The sequence below is a fragment of the Rhinoraja longicauda genome, chromosome 5, assembly GCF_053455715.1.
Source record: "Rhinoraja longicauda isolate Sanriku21f chromosome 5, sRhiLon1.1, whole genome shotgun sequence".
Taxonomy (NCBI): Eukaryota; Metazoa; Chordata; class Chondrichthyes; order Rajiformes; family Arhynchobatidae; genus Rhinoraja; species Rhinoraja longicauda.
Window position 1 is genome coordinate 4,311,138 of NC_135957.1, and position 22,336 is coordinate 4,333,473.

General features: G+C 47.4%; 1 protein-coding gene across 2 annotated transcripts in view; it reads left to right on the forward strand.

Annotated features, from left to right (window-relative positions):
* mertka (c-mer proto-oncogene tyrosine kinase a) overlaps nt 1-22,336 on the forward strand; it is a 148,878-nt gene that overhangs the window by 7,719 nt on the left and 118,823 nt on the right. The window contains exons 1-2 of one of the 2 annotated variants that reach the window (XM_078398800.1): nt 4,874-5,209; nt 21,977-22,268. In XM_078398800.1, coding sequence (XP_078254926.1) covers nt 5,161-5,209; nt 21,977-22,268 — 341 coding nt within the window. In that variant the 5' untranslated portion in view covers nt 4,874-5,160. Of the gene's footprint in view, nt 1-4,873; nt 5,210-21,976; nt 22,269-22,336 lie in introns of those variants that run through there. The other variant, XM_078398799.1, reaches the window with a different exon arrangement.

Genomic DNA, 22,336 nt, shown 5'->3' on the forward strand with positions numbered 1-22,336 from the left:
TCTGGCGCTGTGAGGCAGCAACTCTACCGCTGCACCACCTAGTCGGTCCATAGCTCGGCCAATTTTCTGAGTACCACTGCCTCAGTGGTTGCACTTTTCCCAAGTTCCTCCCTCCTGACCAATTCTTGATTTTCAGACACTTCAGAGTTGTTACTTATTTCCCGGTCCTCTTGAAACACCTGAAAACTGTAACATCTTTGGTCAGGAACTGCTGCATCCATTAGGCTATTAACACTACAACCTCAAATAAACCCGGAACGACAATATTATTAACTAACAAGACTATCATTGTTATCATTGCACTATTATTGTTTATTTGTTCTTAATGTGTATGTATGTGTGCACGTGTGTGTACATACATACATCGAAGAAGGGTCTCGACCCGAAACGTCGCCTGACTGATTTGTGCTTGGTATAGACTTTTTTTTAACTCATGTGTAGGAAGGAACTGCAGATGCAAGTTTAAACCGAAGATAGACACAAAAAACTCAGCGGGTCAGACAGCAACTCTGGAGAAAAGGAATAGACAATAGACAATAGGCAATAGGTGCAGGAGGAGGCCATTCGGCCCTTCGAGCCAGCACCACCATTCAATGTGATCATGGCTGATCATTCTCAATCAGTACCCCGTTCCTGCCTTCTCCCCATACCCCCTGACTCCGCTATCCTTAAGAGCTCTATCTAGCTCTCTCTTGAATGCATTCAGCGAATTGGCCTCCACTGCCTTCTGAGGCAGAGAATTCCACAGATTCACAACTCTCTGACTGAAAAAGTTTTTCCTCATCTCCGTTCTAAATGGCCTACCCCTTATTCTTAAACTGTGGCCCCTTGTTCTGAACTCCCCCAACATTGGGAACATGTTTCCTGCAATATTTTATAATTTTTAATGCCTAATTTTATTGTTAATCACGGAAAGTGGGTCCTCCCTTTGAAATTTTTCATTCTCAAGGATTGTATCCATTCTGAAAGATTCCCTAAATGTCTTCCGCTGCACCTTCACTAAATGATCTAATTTAATCTAATTTACATAGAAACGTAGAAACATAGAAAATAGGTGCAGGAGGCCATTTGGCCCTTCGAGCCACCACTGCCATTCATTGTGATCATGGCTGATCATCTACAATCAGTAACCCGTGCCTGCCTTCTCCCCATATCCCTTGATTCAACTAGCCCCTAGAGCTCTGTCTAATTCTCTTTTTAAATTCATCCAGTGAATTGGCCTCCACTGCCCTCTGTGGCAGAGAGTTCCACAAATTCACAACTCTGGGTGAAAAAGTTTCTTCTCACCTCAGTTTTAATTCTCACCTAAATTTGCCACTTCACGCTGATTTTTTGACATTACAGTTGCCTTCATTTAAGTTTTGAGTGATAGTTTTCAAAGCCCTATTTCCCTGAAACTGAATGTAAAATTTAAACAAACTATGATTGCTTCATTAATTAATCCCATCTCAATAAATAATGTCGGGAACAAAAACTCTCCCTGTTCTCCCTTTGGCTCCAGAACATATTCTTCTTGTAAATCCCTAAAACACCATGAATTCGTCATCGCGGCCTCTTTGCCTGTCATTTTGGCGGTTGGTGTGTAGATTAAAAGCCCATGTGATCATTGCAGTCACTTTCTGACAGGCTCCCATTATTTTTTCTTTTATTCTCTGTCCTGGTTACTCTCGAAAACTGTAGTACTTCACAGCAAAGGGAATCCAGTGCATCAGTGCCCTTCAAACCTAATAATTGATCCTCTGCTTGGTTCCTCTGTTTTTGCAGACAACCATTTTGTATCCAGTCCTTCCAGATGGCTTAATTTTAGTTTAGTTTAGAGATACAGCTCGGAAACAGGCCCTTCGGCCCACTGATTCCACGCCGATCAGCGATCCCTGCACATTAACACTATCCTACACACACTGGGGACAATTTTACCGAAGCCAATTAACATACAAACCTGTACATCTTTGGAGTGCGGGAGTAAACCTGAGCACCCGGAGAAAACCCATGCGGGTCACGGGGAGAACGTACAAGCTCCGTACTGACAGCACCCGTGGTCAGGATGGAACCTGGGCCTCTGGAGCTGTGAGGCAGCAACTCTACCGCTGTGCCACCGTGCCACCTTGTGGTATTGACAATTTACCACACACTCTGTATAGAGCCAATCAGTCTTCATCAAGGTTCAGCATTTCCTTCTTGCTTTTAGATACAAGGTGGAAACAGGCCCTTTGGCACGCCCAATCCACGACGACCATCGATCACCCATTCACATTCGTTCTATATTATCCCACTTTTGCATTCACTCCTGACACACCAGGGACAACTTAAAGGCCAATTCACCGACAAACTCGCATGTCTTTGGATGTGGGAGGAAACTGGAACACCTGGAGAAAGCCCCCGTGGTCACAGAGAGAACGTGCAGATTCCACACAGACAGCACCCGAGGTCAGGATCAAACCTGAGTCTCTGGTGCTGTGAGGCAGCAGCTTTACCAGCTCCATGCCCACACTCCATGCCACCCAACCTTTTCAACAGCAACAAAACAAAAAGAGAAAGATGGACACAAAATGCTGGAGTAACTCAGCGGGTCAGGCAGCATCTCTATCGGAAAAGGAGAGGTGATGTTTCGGGTTGGGACCCTTCTTCCGACCGCTAGGTTGGAAAGACGAAGAGAACTTCTTCAAAGTAGGCATATCTTGAGGAGATTTTGTAGTGGAGTAAGCCAAAACCATAGAAACAAAGAACTACAGATGCTGGTTTATACCAAGGATAGACACAAAGTGCTGGAGTAACTCAGCGGGTCAGGCAGCATCTCTGGAGGAAAAGGATACCTGACATTTCTGGTCGGGACCTTTCTTCAGAATGTACATTTCAACCCAAAACATCACCTATCCTTCTTCTCTAGAGATGCTGCCTGTCCTGCTGAGTTAATCCAGCACTTTGTACTTTGTGTCTGTCTTTGGTATAAACCCACATCCGCAATTCTTAGTTTCTACAGTTTAAACAAAAAGATAAGCTTGCTCACTTCAGTGGTCTGATCACACAATTCTCTGAAGGTTAACCAAGTTGATGCATTAACAGTCTTGATGCATACTTTGGAATGCAAAGCTGTCAAACATCAACCAACTGCTGAATCAGCATTTAAACCATCAATCTCCCACCATGATTTTACCCGTCTGAAGAAGGGTCTCGACCCGAAACGTCGCCCATTCCTTCTCTCCCGAGATGCTGCCTGACCCGCTGAGTTACTCCAGCATTTTGTGAATAAATACCATGATTTACATAATCCCCTATATACACCGATGAGCCAAAACATTATGACCACTGACAGGCAAAGTGAATAACATTGATTATCTTGTTCCAATGGCACCTGTCAAGGGGTGGGATATATTAGGCAGCAAGTGAACAGTCAGTTCTTGAAGTTGATGTGTTGGATGCAGGAGAAATGGGCAGGAGTAAAGACCTGAGCGACTTTGTCAAGGGCCAAATTGTTATGGCCAGACGACTGGGTCAGAGCATCTGTGAAACAGCAAGGCTTGTGGGGTGCTCCCGGTCAGCAGTGGTGAGTACCTACCGACAGTGGTCCGAGGAGGGACAAACCACAAACCGGCGACAGACAGGGTGTTGGGCGCCCAAGGCTCATCGATGCGCGAGGACAACGAAGGCTATCCCGTCTGGTCCGAGCCGACAGAAGGTTGACTGTGGCACAAGTCACAGAAAATGTTAATGGTGGTCACGGGAGGAATGTGTCACAATACACAGTGCATCGCACCCTGCTGCGTATGGGGCTGCACACGGAGGACCAACAGCATATTAGGCAGGTGGGCATAATGTTTTGGCTCATCGGTGTAAATACAGTAACCATTTTTTGCTAGCTATCATAAAAGCAGGATAACATACTCATGAGTTGATAACTAAATAAATACAGCAGAATAGTGCATGTTGGTTGGCTCGGTGACACGTTCTCATCCACTCCCTACAAGGGAGCAATATTACAGAGGGCAAATGACCTGCGTTCTACCACGCACCCTTGCAGAAATCATTGATTTATGACTTGATTTGGTAACAAAGTTCCCCTCGGCAGCCCGAGGCCAGGAAAGGGGTGGCACAAGTGCATTTCAAACAAAATGAACGGCAACATTTTTTCTGCCAAACTGCTGAAACTGGTGCAACAGTGAGCATTAAAGCAGTGCAGAGGAGCAGGACACAGTCGGTAGACCCACTGTTCCTTGTTGAAGGGTAAGGTTTTGTTCTTGGAAATCTTCATTGGAAGCTTGCAGGGGGCTGAGGGGGGAGAGAGGGAGGGAGGTAGAACCCGGGAGGGTTGCTAACCTGGGGATACACTTCAATGCACAGCGACTGACTGAATACCACAGCAGAAAACACAACGTTGTGATCCTTTTTTGAGTCGCCCGATGCAAAACCCCTGGCACTTGTTGGGAAACCTAAACCCATAACATTGTAGGCTTTCTGTTTGCTTTGGAGGCGAGGGGAGGGGATGAAAGGTCATGTGCTTCACCAGAGCTGGCTCATGCTGTGGGAACAAGAGCGAAGGTACAAGACGCTGCACTCAGCAAGTTGGTTGTGGCTGCCTGCGGTGAACTGGTGCCTGCCTGCTGGGCGCGGAGGAGAGGGGGACAGATAGAGGGATAGTGTGGTTAGAGGGGGGAAATTGGGAGGGGGAGAGAGGGAGGGGGAGAGGGAGGGGGGGAGAGGGAGGGGGGGAGAGGGAGGGGGAGAGAGGGAGGGGGGGGGAAGGAGGGGAAAAGAGGGAGAGAGGGAAAAGAGGGAGGGAGGGTAAAGGAGGGGAAATAGAGGGGGAGGGGTAGAGAGCAAGAAAGAGAAAAGGGGGGGGGGGGGGGAGAGGAGAGAAAGCAAGAAAGAACGAACGGAGAGTGCAAACAAGAGAGGAAGATAAAGCATATTAGCCTAGTTTGTTTTGCAACAACATTGAAGCAGTTGGCTGTGTGGCTGATGAAACTTGGTGCGGGTTAGTTAGTTAGTTGAGTGCTGTGGTTGTGAGTTGCAGCGCTTGGTTAGTTGAGTGCTGTGGTTGTGAGCTGGTGGAGTTTGTGTAGCTGGCTTGTTGCAGCGTGTCCAGGGAGCTGGGCTGCCCGGCGGGTGGTCGCCGTGTCGGTGGGCTTTAGGCGACCCTGGCTTCCCCCCTATTCCTGCACCATGGAGCGCATCAACTTTCTCTGGATGCTATACTTCGCCTGCGGATTTGGTGAGTCCCTTGAAACGTTGTTTACGTTCACAAACATTTGTGCTTTCACCTATTTTCTTGTTTTTTAAAAATTTCAAAGCGAGTTTCGCCAGGCAGCTCCCATCTGGGAATAATAAGTAGACGTAAACATTACCAACCTTGTTTTCTTTCCTGCTTAAAAGTGTGCCTTTTACAGCGTGCCTATAAATAACAACCTACAGCCGATGGCAGAGAATCTTACTTCCACGAATTAACGAGATTTTTAAGCTGCGCTTTAAAAACCTGCATTAAACACCATATACATTTACTGTAGACAGACACAACAAGCTACAGTAACTCAGCGGGACAGGCAGCAGCTCTGGAGAGAAGGGACGGGTAGTTTTGGGTCGAGACCCTTCTTCAGACTGAGAGTCGGGGAGAGGGAGACACAGAGAGATATGGAGGGGTAAGAGTTATCAAAAGAGATGCAGATAATAGACAATAGGTGCAGGAGGAGGCCCTTCGAGCCAGCACCGCCATTCAATGTGATCATGGCTGATCATCGTCTGAAGAAGGGTCTCGACCCGAAACGTCACCCATTCCTTCTCTCCTGAGATGCTGCCCGACCTGCTGAGTTACTCCAGCATTTTGTGAAATAAATGGCTGATCATCCACTATCAGTACCCCGTTCCTGCCTTCTCCCCATACCCCCTGACTCCGCTATCCTTAAGAGCTCTATCTAGCTCTCTCTTGAATGCATTCAGAGACTTGGCCTCCACTGCCTTCTGAGGCAGAGAATTCCACAGATTTACAACTCTCTGACTGAAAAAGTTTTTCCTCATCTCCGTTCTAAATGGCCTACCCCTTATTCTTATACTGTGGCCCCTAGTTCTGGACTCCCCCAACATTGGGAACATGTTTCCTGCCTCTAACGTGTCCAACCCCTTAATATTCTTATACGTTTCGATAAGATCTCCTCTCATCCTTCTACATTCCAGTGTATACAAGCCTAGTCGCTCCAGTCTTTCAAAATATGACATGGGGACAGTCTTTCAACATATGACATATGACAAGGAATAGGGGTCTCGAGCTGAAACGTCACCCATTCCTTCTCTCAACCCCTTAATAATCTTATATGTTTCAATAAGATCCCCTCTCATCCTTCTAAATTCCAGTGTATACCAGCCTAGTGGCTCCAGTCTTTCAACATCCTGGTGGCAAGAACAGGAAAGCAGACTATTATCTGAATAATAGAATAATAACATCTGAATGGTGGCGGATTAGGAAAAGGGGAAATGCAACGAGACCTGGGTGTCGTGGTACACCAGTCATTGAAAGTAGGCATGTAGGTGCAGCAGGCAGTGAAGAAAGCGAATGGTATGTTGGCATTCATAGCGAGGGGATTTGAGTATAGGAGCAGGGAGGTTCTGCTGCAGTTGTACAGGGCATTGGTGAGACCACACCTGGAGTATTGCGTACAGTTTTGGTCTCCTAATCTGAGGAAAGACATTCTTGCCATAGAGGGAGTAAAGAGAAGGTTCACCAGATTGATTCTTGGGATGGCAGGACTTTCATATGAAGAAAGACTGGATAGACTCGGCTTGTACTCGCTGGAATTTAGAAGATTGAGGGGGGATCTTATAGAAACTTACAAAATTCTTAAGGGGTTGGACAGGCTAGATGCAGGAAGATTGTTCCCGATGTTGGGGAAGTCCAGAACAAGGGGTCACAGTTTAAGGATAAGGGGGAAGTCTTTTAGGACCGAGATGAGAAAGGTTTTTTTCACACAGAGAATGGTGAATCTGTGGAATTCTCTGCCACAGAAGGTAGTTGAGGCCAGTTCATTGGCTATATTTAAGAGGGAGTTAGATGTGGCCCTTGTGGCTAAAGGGATCAGGCGGTATGGAGAGAAGGCAGGTACGGGATACCGAGTTGGATGATCAGCCATGATCATATTGAATGGCGGTGCAGGCTCGAAGGGCCGAATGGCCTACTCCTGCACCTATTTTCTATGTTTCTAACATATGACAGTCCTGCCATTCCGGGAATTAACCTAATAAACCTACGCTGCACGCCCTCAATAGCAAGAATGTCCTTCCTCAAATTTGGAGACCAAGGAACATGTACATCATTGCGAGCTGGGAGAAGGTGACAACAAAGCAAATGGATAACATTTAATCAGGGGGGCAGTCAGATTGGTTGGAGACCTGGGATGGAGAGAGAAGGGAAGCAAGGGTTACTTGAAGTTAGAGAACTCAAATGTCATACAACTGGATTGTGAGCTGCCCAATTGAAATGAGATGCTGTTCCTCCAATTTGTGTTTGGCCTCTGACAATGGAGGAGGCCCAGGCCAGAAAGGTCAATGTGGAAATAGGTGGAGGGTTAAAGTATTTAGCAACCGGGAGATTAGGGGAACTGTGTCCTTCGTTGATCTGAATGGGCCGGTTTATGGTCGGTGTCCTGCGTTTTTTAACGCTTAACATCACATAGATAAAGGAAACTGTAAACGCTCACACGCCGTATAAAATTTGATCAGCATGTGCCGTTCCCATCTAACTTTCTCTAAAGAAAATACACTCAAAATCTTACATGGAAACGTAAATCTAAATTCAAACAATTGGAAGCAAATTGCAGTTGTCAGCGTCTTTTTGCTGAGCGTGACTGACAAGAATTTTTTGCTTCGAAAGGGAATCAGTGATTAAAAGTTTGTCTCTTTCTTAACTATCTTCCGTTACGTGAAGGAACTGGGTTTAAAAACAAAACTGGAAGTCAGTGTGGTGATGTGGGGAAACGCTTAAGTCAATCTCAGCAGTATCCTGAGAAAGGAAAGTAAATGGGAACACCATTTTTCATTCCTTGCAAGAGTTAGACATGTTGACCAGTACAGTACATGGGCGGCTGTTCCTCAAATTGGGATGAGATGTTTTGTGTCAAAGATCATAAGTGATAGGAGCTGAATCCAGTTATTAAGTCAACTCCACCATTCAATCACGGCTGATCTATCTCTCCCTCCTAACCCCATTCTTCTGCCTTCTCACCATAACCTCTGACACCCATACTAATCAAGAATCTATCTATCTCTGTCTTAAACATATCCACTGACTTGGTGTCCTCAGCCTTTTATAGCAAAGAATTCCACAGATTCACCACCTTCTGACTGAAAAAATTCTTCCTCATCTCCTTCCTAAAAGAAACTCCTTTCTTTCCGAGGTTATGACCTCTGGTCCTAGACTGTCCTAGTAGTGGAAACATCCTCTCCACATCCACTTTATCCAAGCCTTTCATTATTCTGTAAGTTTCAATGAGGTCCCCCCTCATCCTTCTAAACTCCAGTGAGTACAGGCCCAGTGCTGACAAACGCTCATGGTAGATTAACCACTCATTCCTGGGATTATTCCTCTAGACCCTCTCCAGAGCCAGCACATCATTCCACAGATATGGTGCCCACAATTGCTCTCAATATTCTAAATGTGGCCTTATAGAGCCTCAGCATTACATCACTGTTTTTGTGTTCTCGAACTCTTGAAATAAATTGTGTGTACTGTTGAGGTTGCATGTGGCGCACTTTCAATATGGCGCTGGGCAATTAGTTGAGTTGAAAGTGTTTATTTGTCATGCGAACCAGAACCAATGGGGTCGCCAACTCTCTAGGGTTGCCAACTGTCCCATATCAGCTGGGACATCTCGTATTTTGGACTAAATTGGTTTGTCCCGTACGGGACCGCCCTTGCCCCGTATTAGGCCCGGGGGCCGCTGTAGGCTCAGATGCTGTAGGCCCGGGGGCCGCTGTAGGCCCGGACAGTGTAGGCCCGGACACTGTAGGCTAACGGTGTGTGTTCGGGGAGCGGGACCGAGCCATGATCACAATGAATGGTGGTGCTGGCTCGAAGGGCTGAATGACCTCTTCCTGCACCTATTATCTATTGTTCGCCTAACGGAAGTTGTGTAGCAACCCGCCTCTCGGCCCGGGGTGGCCACCATTGGTGGAGCGGGAGCACGTGGCCGCTGGCTGGGTGAGGTCACGTGGGGTGCGGGGCGGTGACGTCACCTTGTCCCATATTTTGGACTGAGATAGTTGGCACCCCTAGCCCAGGGGCCGCAGCAGTCCCGGACAGTGTAGGTAGACACACAATGCTGGAGTAACTCAACGGGTCATGCAGCATCTCGTTAGAGAAGGAATGGATGACGTTTTAGGTCGAGACCTTGAAGAGTCGAGTCTGAAGAAAGGTCTCGACCCGAAAAGTCACCCATTCCTTGTATCCGGAGATGCTGCCTGTCCCGCTGAGTTACTCCAGCATTGTGTGTCTACCTTCGATTTTAACCAGCATCTGCAGTTTTTTTCCTACACCGGACAGTGTAGGCCTGGGTGCCGCCTAACAGAGGTTGTGTAGCAACCGGCCTCCCGCTGTTGGTGGAGCAGGAGCACGTGGCCGCTGGCTGGGTGAGGTTACGTGGGGAGTGGGGCGGTGACGTCACCTTGTCCCATATTTGGGAGTGAGGAAGTTGGCAACCCTGGTATGCTCTCCGCCGAGATTCTGTACACAATTTGTAAAGAAAAGGAACAGCAGATGCTGGTTTCTACCTGATAGAATGTGTAGGTAGGAATGGCAGATGCTGGTTTAAACCAAAGATAGACATAAATAGCTGGAGTAACTCAGCGGGTCAGGGAGCATCCTTGGAGAGGAATGGATAACGTTTTGGTTCGAAACCCAGTCTGAAGAGGGGTCTCGGCCCGAAATGTCACCCATTCCTTCTCTCCCGTGATGCTGCCTGTCCTGCTGAGTTACTCCAGCTTTTTGTGTCTTTGGTTTAAGCCAGCATCTGCCAATCCTACCAGACAGACACAGAATGCTGGAGTAACTCAGTGCATCAGGCAGCATCTCTGGAGAACAGGTGAAGGGAAGAAGGAAGAGACCAGAAGAAGGGTCCTGACACGAAACGTCACCTATCCATTTTCTCCAGAGATGTCACCAGACCCGCTGAGTCACTGTAGAATTTTGTGCCTGTCGTTGGTAAAATCCAGCATCTGCAGTTCCTTTTTATTACAAATTGTGGACAGAGATGTTCTCCATGTGTTATCACATGTGCAACAATCCTTAAAATGCACAGGTATAGTTAAAGTTGTTGCTTCCAGCCTCTGTGTTTTGAGATTGATGCTCACTTGCTTTCAGTTAATACATAAATTGTACATTTTAGATGTGGCTTTGCATATAAAATGTAAACACATTTAATCCATTAATTTTGACACTGAGCTTTTTTTTCTTGTTTATTATATTGTTTCCAGTGCACTGTGTTTACATATTGTGTTGTGTAACAGCAAGTAAGGATGTCATTGTTCAATCTGGGACACACGACAATAAAACACTCTTGACTCCATTGCCTGGGTGTTAGATTTGATATATGTAATTAAACTTTTATTGAGCGTTACTCTGTGGTTAGGCAATTGGTTCATTGTCCTTTATGCTATAGTTTAGTTTAGAGACACAGTGTGGAACGGGCCCTTTCGACCCACCGGGTCCGCGCCGACCAGTGATCCCCGCACATTAACACCATCTGACAAACACACACCAGGGACAATTTTTACATTTACCAAGCCAATTAACCTACAAACCTGTACGTCTTTGGAGTGTGGGAGGAGACCAAAGATCTCAGAGAAAACCCACGCAGGTCACAGGGAGAACGTACCAACTCCGTACAGACAGCACCCGTAGTCGGGATGGAACCCGGGTCTCCGGCGCTGCATTCGCTGTAAGGCGGCAACTCTACCGCTGCGCCACTGTTGTTTCCTTTTATGAAATAGTTGGAGTGTTTGGGCTGAGGCGGAGACAGTACGTTATTGTGTTGTGTTCATCGCAGTTGAGCTTGTGGAAAGCTGGCAGCACTGTACGGCAAGCAAGGTCACGCAATCTGTTGGCAGGCTCTGAAAGGACACAAGCTTAATCCACAGCAAAGATCTCAATTAATGAGGCTGCTTTCGCACAGTTGGTTTTCCAGCAAATTCTCTCCCGCTCACCATAGAAAGTGTTGACTTACGGACATGGGCAGTGGCCGCTGCACAATGTTTTACTAAATTGGTTACAGTTGGCATGGTGGCGCAGCGGGAGAGTTGCTGCCTCACAGCGCTGGAAGAAAGAGTCTAAGGGGAGTAGGAGGCAACCGTGGCTGACAAGGGAAGTTAGGGATGGAATAAAACTAAAAGTAAAGATGTATAACACAGCAAAGAGTAGCCGGAAGCCAGAGGATTGGGAAACTTTCAAAGGACAACAGAAGGTAACAAATCGGGCAATACAGGCTGAAAAGATGAAGAACGAGGGGAATCTGGCCATGAATATAAAGAAAGACAGTAAAAGCTTCTTTAGATATGTTAAGAGAAAAAGAATAGCAAAGTCAAATGTGGGTCCCTTGAAGGCAGACACGGGTGAAATTATTATGGGTAACAAGGAAATGGCAGAAGAGTTGAACAGGTACTTCGGATCTGTCTTTACTAAGGAAGACACAAACAATCTCCCAGATGTACTGGAGGACAGAGGATCTAGGGGGGTAGAGGAACTGAAAGAAATTTTCATTAGGCGAGAAATAGTATTAGGTAGACTAATGGGACTGAAGGCTGATAAATCCCCAGGGCCTGATGGTCTGCATCCCAGGGTATTTAGGGAGGTGGCTCTAGAAATAGTGGACGCATTGGTGATCATTTTCCAATGTTCAATAGATTCAGGATCAGTTCCTGTGGATTGGAGGATAGCTAATGTTATCCCACTTTTCAAGAAAGGAGCGAGAGAGAAAACGGGGAATTACAGACCAGTTAGCCTGACATCGGTGGTGGGAAAGATGCTGGAGTCAATTATTAAAGAGATAATAATGGTGCATTTGGATAGCAGTAAAAGGATAAGTCCAAGTCAGCATGGATTTATGAAAGGGAAATCCTGCTTGACTAATCTTCTGGAATTTTTTGAGGATGTGACAAGTAAAATGGATGAAGGGGAGCCAGTGGATGTAGTGTATCTAGTCTTTCAGAAAGGCTTTGATAAGGTCCCACACGGGAGATTGGTGAGCAAAATTAGAGCACATGGTATTGACTTGGATAGAAAATTGGCTGACAGACAGGAAGCAAAGAGTAGGAGTATACGGGTCCTTTTCAGAATGGCAGGCAGTGGCGAGTGGAGTGCCGCAAGGCTCGGTGTTGGGGCCACAACTATTTACAATATATATTAATGATTTGGATGATGGAATTAGAAGCAACACTCGCAATTTTGCGGGTGACACAAAGCTGGGTGGCAGTGTGAACTGCGAGGCGGATGTTAGTAGGTTGCAGTGTGACTTGGACAGGTTGAGTGAGTGGGCAGATGCAATATAATGTAGAAAAATGTGAGGTTATCCACTTTGGCAGCAAGAACAAGGAGGCAGATTATTATCTCAATGGTGTCAGATTAGGTAAGGGGGAAGTGCAGCGAGACCTGGGTGTTCTTGTACACCAGTCACTGAAAGTAAACATGCATGTACAGCAGGCATTACAGGTTATCTAGCACATTACAGGTTACAAGCACAGCAGGTTACTGATTGTGGATGATCGGCCATGATCACAATGAATGGCTGTGCTGGCTCGAACGGCCAAATGGCGGCCTCCTGCACCTATTTTCAATGTTTCTTTAAGCAGATAAAATGAGTTTAACGACTTCATGTCAGGCATCACACCCAATGTCCCAGTGCTGTGCTATTCCATGCATCCTTAAGAGATTATTTTCCACCTGCAGGTCCAACCCCGTTTGCTTGCTCTCCTGATCCTCATACATGCTTTCATATCGAGCAGACTTGATTCTGAAGAAGGGTCTCGACCCGAAACGTCACCCATTCCTTCTCTCCTGAGATGCTGCCTGACCTGCTGAGTTACTCCAGCATTTTGTGAATAAATACCTTCGATTTGATCCAGCATCTACAGTTATTTTCTTATATTAAGACTTGATTACTGTAATGCCTTATTTACCCGTCTGCCTTCAAAATCCACCAACACGTTGCAGCTCATTCAAAATGCCGCACCCGGCTTTTAACAAATACCAAGAAAAGGGAACCTATCACCCCAGTATTACACTCCCTTCATTGGCTCTCTGTGAGATCCAGGATAGACTATAAAGTCCTCCTTCTTGTCTATAAAGCCCCAAATGGCAGCATATTTTGCGGAGTCCCTCCTTCCGTCTGCCCCTACTGGAGTGCTCAGGTCTGCTGATGCTGGCCTGTTAGCCACTCAACACCACAGCAATAAAAACATTGGTGAAGCTGCCTTTCTTAATTAGACCCCAGGCTGTGGAATACCCTACCCAGGGCTATGGGAGACACTGACTCAGTTGGCATTTTTAAACGGCAGCTAAAAACCTATCTTTTCAATCAAGCTTTAAACTTTTGGGCGGCACGGTGGCGCAGCGGTAGAGTTGCTGCCTTACAGCGAATGCAGCGCCGGAGACCCGGGTTCCATCCCAACTACGGGCGCCGTCTGTACGGAGTTTGTACGTTCTCCCCGGGACCTGGGTGGGTTTTCTCCGAGATCTTCGGTTTCCTCCCACACTCCAAAGACGTGCAGGTTTGTAGGTTAATTGGCTTGGTAAATGTAAAAATTGTCCCTAGTGGGTGTAGGATAGTGTTAGTGTGTGGGGATCGCCGGTTGGCACGGACCCGGTGGGCCGAAGGGCCTGTTTCTGCGCTGTATCTCTCAACTAAATTGACTTTACTTCTGATGACATTGTAAAGATTACCTTTATTCTCTTGTTTATCTCAGCTTGTGTGCTCATATAGTGTGTGGGCTCTGTATTTGACCTCAGCGTTTTTGTTTTTTGTCCTTTTACACTCACAATTTTTTATTTTTTATAAATCTGTGCTTTTTATGTTATTAACTGTCTATGTCCTTACTGTTTCAAATTGTATTTTTGTTTAAACATAGAAACATAGAAAATAGGTGCAGGAGGAGGCCATTTGGCCCTTCGAGCCAGCACCGCCATTCAATGTGATCACGGCTGATCATCCGCAATCAGTAACCCATGCCTGCCTTCTCCCCATATCCCTTGATTCCACTAGCCCCTAGAGCTCGATCTAACTCTCTTTTAAATTCATCCAGTGAATTGGCCTCCACTGCTTTCTGTGGCTGAGAATTCCACAAATTCACAACTCTCTGGGTGAATTTTTTTTTTTTCCTCACCTCAGTTTTAGATGGCCTCCCCTTTATTCTTAGACTGTGGCCCCTGGTTCTGGACTCCCCCCAACATTGGGAACATTTCCAAGTTAGACATGTGTTCTTGTGAAAAGCACGTTGGGTTGCATTCATTTGTATGAAAAGTGCCATACACAAATAAAGTTGTTATTATTATTATTAAATTAGACCAGAGGCAAATGGGATTTGTGCGCTGGGGAATGCTCAGTTGTAATCATGTATTGTCTTTCCACTGACTGGTTAGCACGCAACAAAAGGCTGTTCACTGTACCTCAGTACATGCAACAATTAACTAAATTAAACTTTGAAGAATAACTGTTGTTCATGTTTTGTACTGACAGTTGTGTAAATAAAACGGGGATGAAGCTGTGGAATTGGCTTTGTGATAGGAAGCAGAGATTTGAGATGAGCACCTGGCAGCATTTGGTTTATTAATATAATTGCCATGTTTAGTTTAGAGATACAGCGCGGAAACAGTCCCTTCGGCCCACCAAGTCCATGCCGGCCAGCGATCCCCGCATACTAGCACTACCCTACACACTCGGGACAATTTATAATCTTTACTGACAATCCTGCACGTCTTTGGAGTGTGGGAGGAACCCGGAGCACCCGGAGAAAACCCATGCAGGTCACGGGGAGAAGGTACAAACTCCGTACAGACAGCAGCCATAGTCGGGATGGAAGCTGGCGCCATGAGGCAGCAACTCTACCGCTGCGCTAATGTGCCGCCCCTCTTGGATCGCATCACCTTGTCTTGTCTTGTCTTGTGCACTGAGGACAACTTGCTTCCACTCCACCTTTGTGGGTTCTGACGTGACCAATGAGACAACAGGGGATGTGTACAGCTTGTGCTGGCAAATTAAAATCATAACTGGGTGAATTTGGATAGAAAATCCTGAGAATACAGCTAACCTGAAAGGATTAGAAAGTACTCTTTGTATCATGAAAGAAGCTGCAGCCAACATTTACAATGGTCTACGACTGATTGATTAGACATGTCCTTCTGTTGGGTAAGACGTGCCTCCCCAGTTTTTTTCCCCCTGGCACTGAGCATGCTACAACCTCAAAATACCTAACAAAATACAATCTGTTCAGGGGCTGTTGAAAGTATTCCTCTGAGATATCTGTACAAGATTTAAGAATTTAGTTTAGATTTAGAGATACAGCGCGGAAACAGGCCCTTTCGGCCCACCGCATCTGCGCCGACCAGCGATCCCCGCACATTAACACTATCCTACACCCACTAGGGACAATTTTTACATTTGCCCAGCCAATTAACCTGCAAACCTGCACGTCTTTGGAGTGTGGGAGGAAACCGAAGATCTCGGAGAAAACCCACGCAGGTCACGGGGAGAACGTACAAACTCCGTACAGACAGCACCCGTAGTCGGGATGGAACCCGAGTCTCCGGCGCTGCATTCGCTGTAAGGCAGCAACTCTACCGCTGCGCCACCATGACCACTCTAATTTAGGACCAGTCTAAATGTAAGGAGTTTAAATTAATATCCAAAATAGGTTTCTTGAATACCACAGAGCAGAGTCAATCTTTTGAAATACGCTTTCAGTAAAAATACACTGATACTAAATGGAGCATTCAGCTCAGCAATAAACAAATAGTGTTTTGTTTGTGTTTCTAATTATTTGCTCTATATGCATACTCTAGAAACATAGAAAATAGGTGCAGGGGGAGGCCATTCGGCCCTTCGAGCCAGCACCGCCATTCATTGTGATCATGGCTGATCATCCACAATCAGTAACCCATGCCTGCCTTCTCCCCATATCATAGAAACATAGAAAATAGGTGCAGGAGTAGGCCATTCGGCCCTTCGAGCTTGCACCGCCATTCAATATGATCATGGCTGATCATCCAACTCAGTATCCCGTACCTGCCTTCTCTCCATACCCCCTGATCCCTTTAGCCACAAGGGCCACATCTAACTCCCTCTTAAATATAGCCAATGAACTGGCCTCAACTACCTTCTGTGGCAGAGAATTCCACAGATTCACCACTCTCTGTGTGAAAAAAAACTTTCTCATCTCGGTCCTAAAAGACTTCCCCCTTATCCTTATATCCCTTGATTCCGCTAGCCCCTAGAGCTCTATCTAACTCTCTTTTAAATTCATCCAGTGAATTGGCCTCCACTGCCCTCTGTGGCAGAGAATTCCACAAATTCACAACTCTCTGGGTGAAAAGGTTCCTTCTCACCTCACTTTTAAATGGCCTCCCCTTTATTCTAAGTCTGTGGCCCCTGGTGCTGGACTTCCCCAACATTGGGAACATTTTTTCTGCTTCTAGCTTATCCAGTCCCTTTATAATTTTGTACGTCTGTATAAGACCTCTCTACTTTTGGGAATTATGTATTCGGACATCCGGTTCCCTCTGCATCTTGGGGCTCCTCAATACTGACGATAGACACAAAATGCTGGAGTAACTCAGCGGGACAGGCAGCATCTCTGGAGAGAAGGAATGGGCGATGTTTCAGGTCGAGACCCTTCTTCAGATTGAAGAAGGGTCTCGATCTGAAGAGTCAGCTAGTGTGGTTAACTGTTTTCTGCGGGTGGCGCAGCTGGTAGCTGCTGGTTTCGCAGCGCCGGCTACACGGGTTTGTTCCTGTCCTGACGTTGTCTGTGTATAGTGTTTGCACGTTCTCGCTGTGACCGCGTGGTTTCCTCCGGGTGCTCTGGTTTCTCTCCACACCCTAAAGACAGACGTGTTTGTAGGGTTTTAGTTTTAGTTTTAGAGATACAGTGCGGAAACAGGCTCTTCGGCCCACCGTGTCCGCGCCGACCAGCGATCCCCGCACATTAACACCATCCTACACCCACTAGGGACAATCCTTACATTTGCCCAGCCAATTAACCTACAAACCTGCACGTCTTTGGAGTGTGGGAGGAAACCGAAGATCCCGGAGAAAACCCACGCAGGTCACAGGGAGAACGTACAAACTCCGTACAGACGGCGCCCGTAGTCGGGATGGAACCCGGGTCTCCGGCGCTGCATTCGCTGTAATGCAGCAACTCTACAGCTGCACCACCGTGACCGCCTTGTTAGTTGGCCCTTGAATATTGCCCTTAATATGTGGGGAGTGGATGGGAAAGTGGGATGACATCGTACTAGTGTGACTGGGTTAAGCAATAACAAAGCTGGTTTCTTCACCAGAGATAGACGTAACATGCTGGAGTACCTCAGCAGCATCTCTGGAGGACATGGAAAGGCAGTGTTTCGGGTTGAATCCCTTCTTCAGACTGATTGTTGTGGGTGTGGGGTCGGGTTGGTGGTTTGTGGGAAGAAAGCTGGGGGAGAGGAGGATCAATGCAGAGCATCGGCAGTAAGAGGTGAACACAGCCGAGGGGGTTATTGGACAGGCAGACTGTTGGGCAAATGACAGCGGGGGAAGGTGTGAGCCTGAAAGGACAACGGGCAGCAAATTGTTCTGTTCAGGGATAGAAAAGTTGCCAATTGGACAATAGGTGCAAGAGGAGGCCATTCGGCCCTTCGAGCCAGCACCGCCATTCAATGTGATCATGGCTGATCATTCTCAATCAGTACCCCGTTCCTGCCTTCTCCCCATACCCCCTGACTCCGCTATCCTTAAGAGCTCTATCTAGCTCTCTCTTGAATGCATTCAGAGAATTGGCCTCCACTGCCTTCTGAGGCAGAGAATTCCACAAATTCACAACTCTCTGACTGAAAAAGTTTTTCCTCATCACCGTTCTAAATGGCCTACCCCTTATTCTTAAACTGTGGCCGCTGGTTCTGGACTCCCCCAACATCGGGAACATATTTCCTGCCTCTAGCGTGTCCAATCCCTTAATAATCTTATACGTTTCAATAAGATCCCCTCTCATCCTTCTAAATTCCAGTGTATACAAGCCTAGTCGCTCTAGTCTTTCAACATATGATAGTCCCGCCATTCCGGGAATTAACCTGGTGAACCTACCTAAATTGCGCATCCATTGTAAACGGTTATTATTGTCAAAGTAGCAAGGTGCTTCATATTCTTGCAGTTTTTGCATGCTACCCTAACAGATCAGATGTACAATACATGAATATAATCACGTCAATCTACTTCATTTCAACTCTCCCATTCCCGATCTGACTTTTCTGTCCTGGGCCTCCTCCATTGTCAGAGTGAGGCCCAGTGCAAATTGGAGGAACAGCACGTCATATTTCGCTTGGGCAGCTTACAGCCCCGCGGTATGAACATTGTCTTCTCTAACTTCAAGTAACCTTTGCATTCATTCTCCCTCTGTCTGTCCCTGCCTCTGTCCCTGCGTCTGTCCCGCTGTCTGTCTCGTTTAAATAACATAACATAACAACACTTTATTGTCACTCGGCACAACACCGAGCGAAATTTCAGCAGTCACACAAAACACAGCAAAAAAGAAAAGAACACAGGACACCCGACCCCAACACAAACATCCATCACAGTGACTCCAAACGCCCCCTCACTGTGATGGAGGCAACAAAACTTCCCCTCTCTTCCCCCCGCACCCACGGACAGGCAGCTCGACCCCTACCGAGGCAAACGACACGCACAGCCCCCGCAAGGGGATGGAAGGCCTCCCGGCCGAGCCGCCCCGGGCACCGAAACGTCCCGCAGCCACACCGGGCGATGTTAAGTCCAGCGGCCAAGCCACACCGGGCACTGAAACGTCCCGCAGCCGAGCCGCACCGGGCACTGAAACGTCCCGCAGCCACACCGGGCACTGAAACGTCCCGCTGCCGAGCCGCACCGGGCACTGAAACGTCCCGCAGCCACACCGGGCACTGAAACGTCCCGCAGCCACACCGGGCACTGAAACGTCCCGCAGCCACACCGGGCGATGTTAAGTCCAGCGGCCGAGCCGCACCGGGCACTGAAATGTCCCGCGGCCGAGCCGCGCCTGCGATGTTAAGGCCCACAGCCGAGCCGCACCCCGGGGAAGAGACCCAATAAAAGAAAGGTTTCCCCCCGCCCCCCCCCCACCCCACAACCCCCCACCCCCACCACACATACACAGCCAAAAACAGAAACAAAAACCATCCCAACACCGACACAAACAAAAAAAAAGAAAAAAAGACAACAGACTGCCAGAGAGCCGCAGCCGTTAGGCGCAGCCAACTCCTCCCATGTTTGTATCTGTTCGTGATCACCTCTCACACAGGGGCCGGTTCTGATTTCTTCTGTACCTTTTCAAACCTTTAGTTTCCCTCTCCCCTGACTCTCAGTCTGAAGAAGGGTCTCAACCTGAAATGTCACCCATTCCTTTTCTGCAGAGAGTTTAGGGCCTGTCCCACTCAAGTGATTTTAAGGCGACTGCCATTGACTAGGCTGTCGCCGACAGTTCGCTGGGTGTCGCGGGTATGATCGTGAGGAGTCTTCCAAAGATCCTAGTGAATCGTAGTGGATCTCGGAGCGTCGCTGAGAAATCAACCGGAGTGAAATTTCTCGGCGACAGCTGGCTTGTCGCCAGGCATCGTTGCTTATTGTGGGCGCTGTCGCACGCTGTCCCCAGGTTTGCTAGGTTGTCTTAGATGCATTTAGAAGCACGTAATATTAAAATAAGTAAAGTCATTACAAAATACCATAAAATACTTGTGTTAAACCAATGTATTTACCGTCAGGACATTTGACAGGTAGATTGGAGGCGACAGTTTGATGGTCAGGTAAGCGTGGGAATTTCGCGATGTTTATGGCCATCAGCAATTACATTTAAAGTGGGCTCCCAACCCAGATATGCAACCCAGAAACCAGATATGCATCTCCCGTACATTTTCAAAGAATGCCCACACACTTTTCACAAAAATCCACTGAACCACTTAAAAAAAAATTTTTTTTAATACAGCTGTTAGTAAACTGGAATTAAATCCAGTTTATACCTTATTACAGTGAAGCTTGGTTTTTAAGTAACCTATACAAGGTGTTATAGTTCAAAACTCTCAAGTACTTACTGACTTGTCAGTGATTTCAGCAAAAACCATGACGCCGGAGAAGCATTGACAGCGTGGGAATTTCGCGATGTTTCCGAAGACGGTGTAATCTCGACCTGACTCGGCATTGTCGTCGGGTAAAAGAAAAGTTTGGCGATCTGCTACGACTTTGATAGTCGCCGGCAGTCGCCAAACAAATTGCCCAAGTGGAACAGGCCTTTAACTCCAGCATTTTGTGTCTGTCTCCAGTAGAGCAAAGGGGAAGATGCATGGGTCAATGGTCAGCGTGGCTTGATGGGCTGAAGAGCCTGTTTCCAAGCTGTGTCCTTTTGTGGAGGGGGCTGGAAAGATGAGTTGAAACAATGACAATGGATAATGCTAGCATTTATTTCAAGAGTGCTCAAATGCCAAAAACAGGCTGAGGCTCTTTCAGGCACTGGAGTATTGTGAGCAATTTTGGGCCCCATATCTGAGGAAGGATGTGCTGGCTCTGGAGAGGGTCCAGAGGAGGTTCACAACAATGATCCCAGGAATGAGTGGGTTAACATATGATGAGCGTTTGTCGGCACTGGGCCTGTACTCACTGGAGTTTAGAAGGATGAGGGGGGACCTCATTGAAACGTACAGAATAGTGAGCGGCCTGGATAGAGTGGATGTGGAGAGGCTGTTTCCACTAGTGGGAGAGTCTAAGACCAGAGGTCACAGCCTCGGAATTAAAGGATGGTCCTTGAGGAAGGAGAGAAAGGGAAGACTACCACCTCGCCTCTCAACTCATGCCCACTGAGCGCAGTCAGAGACTGGGAAATGCGGGTTGACCTAGGCCAGAGGCTTTCCTTCCCAGTTGAAATCGCAGCTACCAACCTGCGACCAGACCTGGTCCTCTGGTCCAACTCCTGTCGGCGTGTTTACATCATTGAGCTGACGGTGCCCTGGGAGGAGGCTGTGGACGAGGCATTTGAAAGGAAAAGGCTGAGATATTCCAACCTTGCAGTAGAGGCAGAGGAGCGAGGTTGGAGTGTAAGAGTGTGTCCAGTGGAGGTGGGGTGCAGGGGCTTTGTAGCCAGTTCCACTGCAAGGCTCCTGAGGGAAGTTGGAGTCAGAGGGCAGGACCAAAGGAGGGCAATCAAAGAACTTGCAAATGCCGCCGAACGGAGCAGTCACTGGCTGTGGCTGAAAAGAAAAGATACTGTCTGGGCTGCCACGTGACCATCTAGAGGCTAACCATAAGACACACACCCAGGGCTGATCACCCTGTGGTGGGCCTGCCTCGACTGAGGGTGTCTTGTGATAAAAGGCCGAAACACCCAGTGACGTTGAGGTACACAACTGAAGATGTGTCTGAATGGTAGCAACATCACCTAGTGGTCACCCCCAAGAACAACACCAGTCAATTGTAGTGCAAACCTTAGGGATTGTAACATCTAGTCGTACTAATCAAAGCCAGAGGGTGGTGAATCTGTGGAATTCTTTGCCACAGAAGGCTGTGGAGGCCGTCAATGGATATTTTTAAGACAGAATTGGATATATTCGTGATTAGTGCGGGTGTCAGAGGTTATGGGGAGAAGGCAGGAGAATGGGGTTAGGAGGGAGAGATAGATCAGCCATGATTGAATGGTGGAGTAGACTTGATGGGCCGAATGGCCTAAATCTGCTCCTATCACTTATGATCTTATATGAAAGTCGTTTGTTCCCTGACAGATCTTGCGCGGGTGCCAACACCAGCGGAAGGCTCACGGGACAAGGCGGCTACCAGAAGCAGAGCGGAGGCTGCAGAAAAGATCCAGTTCAAGCCTGCGGCCACCAAGATTGTCATGTCTCAGGGCAACCCTGTAAGCTTCAACTGTTCCATCGCCGTCCCTGGCTATGAACAGGACCTGCGCATCAAGTGGCTGAAGAATGGCAACGAGCTCATCGATGGTGAACGCTGTTCATTCAAAGACATTTCTTTTAGTGACAGTGAAGGCAGATCAACCATCACCAGCTCCTGCAGGTATGTCACCGTGTCCTGATTGTTTAGTTTAGAGATACAGCATGGAAACAGGCCCCTCGGCCCACCGG